Raw genomic sequence first — 10477 nt, forward strand, 5'->3', positions numbered from 1 at the left:
TTACTTATTATGAGGTTGTACTGGAAAGTAATTCCTCTTTATCTCTTATGTAAAAACTCTTAAAGTTTTTTAAATGTAACGAATTTCATTAACATTCTACACCTATATTCTTCGTGTCTGCCTGTTTATTTCTCAACATAGTCAACCTGGCGATGAACATGTTTCTCCCAGCGAGAGACCAGTTTGTTGATACCATCACTGTAGAATGTTTGACTTTGTTGACAGAGCCATAAACCCACCTCTCCTTGCAGCACTTCGTCACTCAAACTCGTCAAAAGCATTCTTTAAGTTTTGGAAATGGATGAAAATCGGAAGGAGCCAAGGCAGGACTGTATGGAGAGTGGTCAATGATAGTAAACCCAAGGTGTTCAATTGTTGCAAATGTCGCAGTGCTCACATGCAGTCTGGCATTGTCATGCTGAAGGACAGGGTATTCCGTGTGTGACCGAACTCCTCGAATTCATGCTGCCAGTTTTCTGAGGGACTCTTGCACACCGGCTTAGTTAAGTTACACATGCAACATTACCCTGTACAGTTTGGAACCTTTAGCAACAGAGGGCTGCAACCTGCATCAGCAAAGCGATAAAGTTGACTGAGCAATAAGCTTGACAATTAATGCCTGCTCATTGAGGAAAGTATAAAAATTTCGGAGATATTACTTTTCAGCACGCCCTTGTATATACAATGATAAGTATACAGAAAACTTCGCACTTCTGAGTTTTAAAGGAAAAATCCCAAATTTAACCACGTGGAAATTCTGTATCCTCACAAGGTCCCAAAAGCTTTGTACTGATCGCACACTTTTAGTCGGATCCTGGGTGAAGGATGCCAGGAGCGGAAGACTGCAGTCATCTCGTAGCTCATTGGCTACTGACTCTAGCCCTGCCTCCTGCTTCCGCAGCAGCCAGATTATAGCATATAAAATAAATGAATATGTAATGTTACAGAAGTGACACAAAAGATGACGGTGAGTCACTTCGCTAGAAAGATCAAGTACAGTCTCTTCACTGATTTCTGTAAATAATATTGACAGTCATTATGGACAATTTCTGTAAATAATATTGACAGTCATTAAGGACAATGCCACACACAGGTCAGTGCTGTATTGACAACAGCTACTTATTGTTTTGGTGCAATACTGCTACATAACAAAGGTTGGCAATGAGGGTAAACATTTCAGAGTGGCACGAAGACAGGTTACTTCCAACTATCTCGCAGAGGCCAAGTAAAGGTGGGCCATGAGTATTAAAAGAATTATATCTCTCATATACTGTAAATTGATGTTGTTTTCTTCCCAAAAAATAAATGTATATCTGTATTTTGGTGTAATATATTACTGATGTAATTGGTTTTAAGCAAGTATCGCGAAGTGTTTGAATTATATTGAAGTTTTCTTTCTTTGTTACAATAGACGTTAGATTTCAGAAAATATATGGAGATGTGGCATGAAGAGAAGTTTTCAGTAATTCTTTGACTCTGAAATATGATGATAATTGGATTCATTAGTACTGGATGCAGAAAGATCAATTCAGAATGTTGGTAATGTTATGCCACTGCCATGGAAAGTCATGTAGGAAATACAGATTAAACTGAAAAAGTCCTCTTGTGACATTTGCCTGGTTTCTGAGAGTTTGATCACAGTTGTACAAAAAGTAGTGCTAAGTATGAGGGTATCTGATGATAACAACAAAATAAAAGGACAACAAAATATTCAGTACACTAAAAAAAATAATTGTGCAGAAATTTCATTAAAATGTAAAATGAAAGCTGTTGTAGAAGTATTAGCAGGATATTCTTTTTATGTTTTTGTTTTGTTTTACCAGCTGTGAAAAGTGCAATTTACTTCGAAATGGTGTCAAATACTCCAAAGTTCTGGAGTTGCCAGAAGTTCTCTGCATCCATCTGAAGCGATTTCGGCACGAGTTAATGTACAGCTCCAAAATTGGAAGTTACGTATCTTTCCCTCTGGAAGGTCTTGACATGAGACCCTACCTACATAAAGGTATATCTTTTTTATATTTATAATAAGTAAATGTAATTGATGTTCTATTTATACGACGTGGAGCAAATAAAAGTTGCCTCGATGAGTGGATATGATTGTGTGTGTGTGTGTGTGTGTGTGTGTGTGTGTGTGTGTGTGTGACTTCAAAGTCTTGGAAACGGTGTGGCCAGTTATTTGCCGAGAAGTTTAATGGTGTCAAAGTGCCAACGAAGAGCATTCCAAAACATGCCCACACACCAGAAAATGCTTCAGGGTCCTGCCAAATCAACCCAACACCTGTCACAAGAGAGCAGCATATCTCGACAATTGTGTGGGCAAATGCTCCACCTGGAGCTGTTAAGATCAATTTTATTGCCTCACCCTGTATATGCTAGTCAGTAGACATCAGCTTTAAACTAGATACAGTTTACTCCATCTAAGAAAACTTGATTGTCGGCCCTGTCTTCATGAACGAGGTGCATAGTTCTCAACCCTGATTGAAATATCGGAGTTCATTGCTGGCTGTTTTGTTTGCTTGGCACTGGAGTGATGCTGCTGTTAGGATATTTGAAGGCAAAACTCATTACCATTGTGGTAAACTGTGATGTTTGAAATAGTCCTGTCATACATGTTCATACAAATAATGTAAAGCTTGTTAATACAAATCTGCTGTATTCTCTTAATTCCTTCAAACAGAATTTCATCTGTTTGTAGACTATGTGACAGTTTCACACATACTTTGTTTTTCTCTTCAGTTTCTTCCACATAACTGTGCTAATAAAAATACACAAAATACTTATTTCAAAAAGTAATGTTTCTAAATATTCAGATAGTTCATTCAAATATCTGCTCAAAATGTTGTACACACAATTTTACTTTCTCTGTGCTAAGTGTAGTTTACATAGATACAATATTAACATTAATAAAGAGATTCATGTTATGGCACATGGTCACACAAATCGCTTTCTGATCCTAAGTTCTCTGCTGTTGTGGATCAGTGACCAACCAGCCAGTACTTGAATTAATTTTGTCAACTTTTCTCCACAACAGTAAAGTTGATTCCACATATAAAACAAAATTAACATAGAATTCAAAGCTGGATTCCGTGTCTCATGGTCTTCAAGTTTCTGGTTTTGATTGCGGATTCTAACGAGAATCCTTCTTGTTGGAATGGGTTGTAACACATTTCAGACATGCTACTTACCATTTTAAAAATCATCCAGTTTAAAATTTGTGTATTAAAAGCTGCTAATAAATGTGTTTTGTTATAATTGATAATTATTAGTAGTAGTTTTGAGATTTGCTGGTGTGTATTCAATACTTCCACCACTGTATTCATAAATTCTGTGATAATGTAGCAAACGTCTTATCAACTTTAATGAACTGTACTATTTCCGTTAGGCAGTTTTGTGGATACGTCTTTTTTGCAGTGTTCGTCCTGTTTAACCTTGGTGTGTAAAGTGGAAGTTTATTAGTTTGGAGCTATTGTAATAATTATCCATATAAACGTGGCAACTACCATGCAACTTCTTTTCCAAACAAGACCTAAAAGACCAAATACACAGTACACACATATATAAAACCATCTGGATTCATGATGAACATCTTGTTGTAATATTTGCGCCTTTTGTTTTATATACAGGATAACTCATAAACGAGGCAAAATATTTCACACATGCAGTTTGAGACATTGAGTTACGAGCACAAAATTATTTTTCACATGTCATGATGTGAAGAAATGCTAATACAGCCAAATGTCATAAAATTAATGAATATGAGTGCAGATTTTCTCTCTCTCTCTCTCTCTCTCTCTCTCTCTCTCTCTCTCTCTCTCTCTCTCTCTCTCTCTCGTGTGTGTGAGAGAGAGAACAAAAGAAAATAAAATGCAACACAAGAGGGGGAAGGGGAAAACACACACACACACACACACACACACACACACACACACACACACAGCAAAATGTCTCTTATGGTGTGCATGCAGCAAGGGGAAACTGCACCCTTTATTTTCCCTAGGACATGCTGGTCAGTTGTATTGCTTAATGATGATGGCAGGCTATTAGATACAATATTCTGTAGATAAAACAGGTTTCCTGGATCTACAGGTGCGAAATACTCTGGAAAATGTCATTGGGTAAAACAAAACTGGTGTTCTGTGAGTCAGAGTGTGGAAAGTTAGATGGTTTATGAGACTGGTAGTTCCTCCCACCCTCCCTCCACCCATCGACCTTTTGACTGGTGTGACTTCCTTTCCTGTGCCAACTTCTACTTTTCATTGTTGCACTTGCAACCAGTGTCTTCAAATTTTTATTGGATTTATTCTGAACTCTGTCTTTCTCTACAATTTTTACCATCTGCAACTCCTTGTAGCATTGAGGAAGTAATTCCCCTATGTCGTGACGTGTTCTATCATCCTGTCCCTTCATCTTGTCATTGTTCTTCGTATGCTCATTAACTTCCCGATTCTACAGAGAATCCTGTCACTTCGTATTGTATCAGTCTACCAAATTTTCGACATTCTTCTGCAGTGCCACATCTCAAACTCTACAGTTCTATTCTTTCCCTGTTTTCCAACAGTCCTTTATTTACTTCTGTGGAATGCTGTGCTCCAAGTGCGCATTCTCAGAAAATTCTTCCTCAAATTTAGGCCTATATTTGATACAAGCAGACTTCTCTTGGCCAGGAATGCCCTCTTTGGTGCCTGTGATAGGCTTTGTATTTAATGTTCTTTTGCTTTTGAGATAACAGAATTCCTTCGCTCTGTCTACTTTGTGGTCACCAATTTTGATAAGTTTATTGCTGATCTCATTTCTCGTGCTCCTCATTACTTTTGTCTTTCTGCAGTTTACTCCCAATTAACATGCTGTTCTCATTGAGGCCAATTCACACTAGCTGTCATGTTGTGTCTTACCATGTCACGGCACCGTCACCTCAGGGTGTCTTCACACTGTCCTTCTTCACATCACGTCACATCATGCAATGTCAATTTGATTAGCCCAGTACTGAGCGGTAAAGGTGAAATTGTGAACATTACCATCTGTGATACAAAAAGTCATTGTGTAGTATTGGAAATGAAGGACTAATAACAGTGAAGTTTATTAATAGTTGTAGAAACTTCATAACACATGTTCTTGATCAGTTTTATTTGATAAAATACTGAGCAGTGAAACAACACTTGAGAAATCTACATTTATTTGCTAAGGAAAACATAATACATACAAACTCATCAAAAAGTATTTATAAAGGAATAAATAGTGGCTGTTTACCTAATCCATTATGTTTTTTTTTCTTACATAACTAGTAACTTTATAAACAACTGTATTTTTCTGCTTCATTACAGCTGACTTTTTCACTGAAAATGTTATTTAATGAAAATTGTTTCATCGTCTTATGTTCTCACTTACATACAGTGTGGGTGTCAGCCCTCTTCTAGTATTGTAAAACCATAACTTTTCACTTTCAGCTACTCGACCTTGCTTGTAGAAGAATAATCATTGGAAAAAATATCGAAGTCATCATTGAACATTTATGATTTGCCACGGAAACAAAGCATAATAATAAAACAGAGATTAAGATGACAGGAGCACTAAATCCACTCCTACAACATGAGTGAGAATGGCGAAAATAAGTTAATTTCCGATGTTAGCAGATGACGAAGGCATCAAAACTTTCTTCCTTAGAAACCTTAGCTTAACGTGATGTTACAGTATGTTGACAGTCTATGTGAATGCCACCATTTGAAATGCATTGTGGAATGTTTTAACATGATGTGACTTTTTGACATGGTATGACTTGATGTGACATTACAACTGTTGTGAATTGGTCTTTAGACTGTTCATTCCATTTAGCATGTCTTGCAGTTATTCCTCACTTTCACTGAGTATAGCCATGTCTTCATTGAATCTTGTCATTGACAGCCTTTGTAACACTCCTGCTCGCAATATAGCTTGAGAATTAAGTCAAAATGTCAGTTCAAAAATATTAGTTATTTGAAGTATCCACGTCATATCGTCATTGTTCTTTCAAAGTGATAAACTGAATTTTGAACCAAGAAAATGTTACATAAATTCTTACTAATCTGGGTGAATTGGTGGTGATGAAGATGACGTTAATCCTTTAAGTAACAATGGTAAATATATGTTCTACTGCAGCTACTGTGTATCTACCCTGTGTAATTGTTTTCCTCTGGATTCACTGGTATGGATATTTACCACGTGATACCTCAATACAGATGTAGAAATAAATAAAAAATTGAGCAATGTTGCTGATATTTGATTTGTGGTCATAAGGCCTTGGTCCAATGCATAGTTCTTGGACCACGGCATTATGCCCACAAATCAAATAGCAACAATATTGCAAATGCTGGCCGAGAAACTCTGAATTGTATGAATGAATAGAGAAGTTTTATTCATTTCTATTCCCAAAAAGTAAAAGGTGACATGTGTATCATACTTACATGGGAAAAAACACCTCGTCACCTAAAGGTTAAATATTATTAATGTTCACTGTAGAAGTCCTGAGGGGATTATGAAACGTTTTCACATTCTTATGTGGTTGCAATGATTAAAGATCTTCATTTACTCACCTCAAACCAAACTCAACTCAGCTGCATTCCTACGATCTGACTTTTTAATCTTTTTAACATTACACGAACTGTTAACTCTGCTGGGCTTTTTCTTAATGGTTTTTTTGCATATTAGAATTTTTGTAACTAACATATTTCAGGTATGAATGCATGGTTTCGCGGCGATATGAGTTAATAAAATTTTCTCGTGCTTCCAGCCGCGTCAGGTGGTTAAAATCCCACGAGCTTTCGACCGAGCTGTCCTCAGTCATTGTCAAGTGGTAAGACAGTCTTACCACTTGACAATGACTGAGGACAGCTCGGTCGAAAGCTCGTGGGATTTTAACCACCTGACGTGGCTGGAAGTCCGAGAAAATTTTATTAACATATTTCAACATTTTTTGCTATTTACTTTGGGTTTTGACATTCGCCTATGAGAACCAGACTAAACGCTTGTATCAACATTCATCCAATAACTGCAACTTCCTTAAATTTAATGTATTTTATGAAAATCATATCAATAATGTAACATCAATGAGCCAGTGTCTTACATGTCCCTATTATGGATTCATCAGGTCAGTCTTTCCCTGCAGCTTTCTCCTTTTTTCCTGACAATTTCAAATATCTTGCACCATTTTACAGTGTCGGATGCTTTTTCTACGTCGACAAGTGCTATGAATGTCTTTTGATTTTTTGTAAGTCTTGCATCCAACATCAAACAAAAAAACTCCGTGACCCATTTCTTGTCATCCTGCGCCATTGGTCAGAGCCTAGCAGTTGCTGGACTAGGGAGTTACTGTACCATGTGTTGACTGCTATTAAAACCACAACACAAATGCCCGTGCTTGGAGAGGTGCCACGACTTGGAAGCTGATGAATGGCTTCGCATGATGCCGAGTGATGAGTTGCAGCTCTGCACTATCCTGGATAACAATCATCAGCGAGTATCTGGTGAAACTGGGAGAGGTCGCATTCTTCCAATGTTTTGGGAAGGCACAGCATTGATGCTCTTGGTGTCACGATGTGCGGAGCCATCGAGTATAACTTCAGCTCACGGCTGTTAGCGATTGAGAGAATTCTGACAGTGCAGCGGTATGTCGCAAATATCCTGCATTCTCATGTGTTATCTCCTGTACAACTGTTCATGGTGCCATTCTTTTCAAAAAGCACTTATCCCTATGAATTGTCGGCGTGATGTTATAGGTACCCTGTGGCCAGCAAGACCCCCAGACCTCTCCCCAATAAAACATTTGTGGTACCAGCTCAGTCACCAACTTTGTCCAAGTCCTAGCAGCCAGGCTGTCGAGGACCAGTTACAACAGTTGTGGGCAAGTTTGCCTCAAGAAGAAACAATGGCTTTCTCACACCCTTCCCAACTGCATCGGTGCTTCCATGTAGGCCAAGGAGGTGCAACATCGTACTGATGAGTGGGATCTATATTGCAGAGTTCTCTATAAACTTAAATCAATATTGTAATTGCTGAAATAACAACACATACTCTCTAAACCAGTACAGTTTCATCTCATTTCCTCCGCCCCTTATTCGTGCTTTACTTTTTTTGTCAGGTGGTGTATTTCTTTGAGTTTAAGGTACATCCGGTCTAAACTTACATAGTATGGAAGAGGTGGAGACTGACCCTTAGAAAGTTGTCAAGCAAATTTTTATTTCCTATTTGAAATAATTGTATTTTGAGTTGTTTGGCGGATTTGGGTGTTATGGTATTCAGTCTCACTACAACAGCCTTGTGGTCACTAACCTCTGGAACCTCATTATGAGCTGTATTTTCTCATGATTTTTTTATGACTAAGAAGTCTAGTATGTTATCACAACCATTTACAATTCATGTGGGCTTATGAACTAAATGCTCAAAATAATTTTCTGGGTACAATTTTGGATGATTTTTTTCTGCCTACCACTGACTTTAAATCTATATTCTCGCCAACTTGTCTGTGGTGGACTGCAGTCACCACCAGCTATAATTTAAGATTAGGGTATCTATTCGAAATGACACTCAAATTTTCCTTGACCTTTCAGAAACTGTATCTTCTGAGTTGGATGGGCAGTATAAGGAACCCAAAAAAAATTAATTTTGGTTATCTTGTTGTTGTGGTGGTCTTCAGTCGTGAGACTGGTTTGATGCAGCTCTCCACGCTACTCTATCCTGTGCAAGCTTCTTCATCTCACAGTACCTACTGCAACCTACATCTTTCTGAATCTGCTTAGTGTATTCATCTCTTGGTCTCCCTCTACGATTTTTACCCTCCACGCTGCCCTCCAATACTAAATTTGTGATCCCTTGATGCCTCAGAACATGTCCTACCAACCGATCCCTTCTTCTAGTCAAGTTGTGCCACAAACTCCTCTTCTCCCCAATCCTATTCAGTACCTCCTCATTAGTTACGTGATCTACCCATCTAATCTTCAGCATTCTTCTGTAGCACCACATTTCGAAAGCTTCTATTCTCTTCTTGTCTAAACAATTTATCGTCCATGTTTCACTTCCATACATGGCTACACTCCATACATATACTTTCAGAAACGACTTCCTGACACTTAAATCTATACCCGATGTTAACAAATTTCTCTTCTTCAGAAACGCTTTCCTTGCCATTGCCAGTCTATATTTTATATCCTCTCTACTTCGACCATCATCAGTTATTTTGCTCCCCAAATAGCAAAACACCTTTACTACTTGAAGTGTCTCATTTCCTAATCTTAATTCCCTCAGCATCACCCGACTTAATTCGACTACATTCCATTATCCTCGTTTTGCTTTTGTTGATGTTTATCTTATATCCTTCTTTTAAGACACTGTCCATTCCATTCAACTGCTCTTCCAAGTCCTTTGCTGTCTCTGACAGAATTACAATGTCATCGGCGAACCTCAAAGTTTTTATTTCTTCTCCATGGATTTTAGTACCTACTCCGAATTTTTCTTTTGTTTCCTTTACTGCTTGCTCAATATACAGATTGAATAACATCAGGGAGAGGCTACAACCCTGTCTCACTCCCTTCCCAACCACTGCTTCCCTTTCATGCCCCTCCACCCTTATAACTGCCATCTGGTTTCTGTACAAATTGTAAATAGCCTTTCGCTCCCTGTATTTTACTCCTGCCACCTTCAGAATTTGAAAGAGAGTATTCCAGTCAACATTGTCAAAAGCTTTCTCTAAGTCTACAAATGCTAGAAACGTTGGTTTGCCTTTTCTTAATCTATTTTCTAATATAAGTCGTAGGGTCAGTATTGCCTCACGTGTCCCCATATTTCTACGGAATCCAAACTGATCTTCCCCAAGGTCGGCTTCTACCAGTTTTTCCATTCGTCTGTAAAGCATTCATGTTAGTATTTTGCAGCTGTGACTTATTAAACTGATAGTTCGGTAATTTTCACATCTGTCAACGCCTGCTTTCTTTGGGATTGGAATTATTATATTCTTCTTGAAGTCTGAGGATATTTCGCCTGTCGCATACATTTTGCTCACCAGATGGTAGAGTTTTGTCATGACTGGCTCTCCCAAGGCTGTCAGTAGTTCTAATGGAATGTTGTCTACTCCCGGGGCCTTGTTTCGACTCAGGTCTTTCAGTGCTCTGTCAAACTCTTCACACAGTATCATATCTCCTATTTCATCTTCATCTACATCCTCTTCCATTTCCATAATACTGTCCTCAAGTACATAGCCCTTGTATAAACCCTCTATATACTCCTTCCATCTTTCTGCCTTCCCTTCTTTGCTTAGAACTGGGTTTCCATCTGAGCTCTTGATATTCATACAAGTCGTTCTCTTTTCTCCAAAGGTCTCTCCAATTTTCCTGTAGGCAGTATCTATCTTACCCCTAGTGAGATAAGCCTCTACATCCTTACATTTGTCCTCTAGCCATCCCTGCTTAGCCATTTTGCACTTCCTGTTGATCTCATTTTTGAGACGTTTATA

At 38.2% G+C, this 10477-nt stretch overlaps 1 protein-coding gene across 2 annotated transcripts in view; it reads left to right on the forward strand.

Annotated features, from left to right (window-relative positions):
* LOC126194827 (ubiquitin carboxyl-terminal hydrolase 20) overlaps positions 1 to 10477 on the forward strand; it is a 186111-nt gene that overhangs the window by 102884 nt on the left and 72750 nt on the right. For both annotated transcript variants that reach the window (XM_049933156.1, XM_049933157.1), the window contains exon 11: positions 1824 to 2002. In XM_049933156.1, coding sequence (XP_049789113.1) covers positions 1824 to 2002 — 179 coding nt within the window. The remainder of the gene's footprint in view (positions 1 to 1823; positions 2003 to 10477) is intronic.

The sequence above is a fragment of the Schistocerca nitens genome, chromosome 7, assembly GCF_023898315.1.
Source record: "Schistocerca nitens isolate TAMUIC-IGC-003100 chromosome 7, iqSchNite1.1, whole genome shotgun sequence".
NCBI classification, from domain to species: Eukaryota; Metazoa; Arthropoda; class Insecta; order Orthoptera; family Acrididae; genus Schistocerca; species Schistocerca nitens.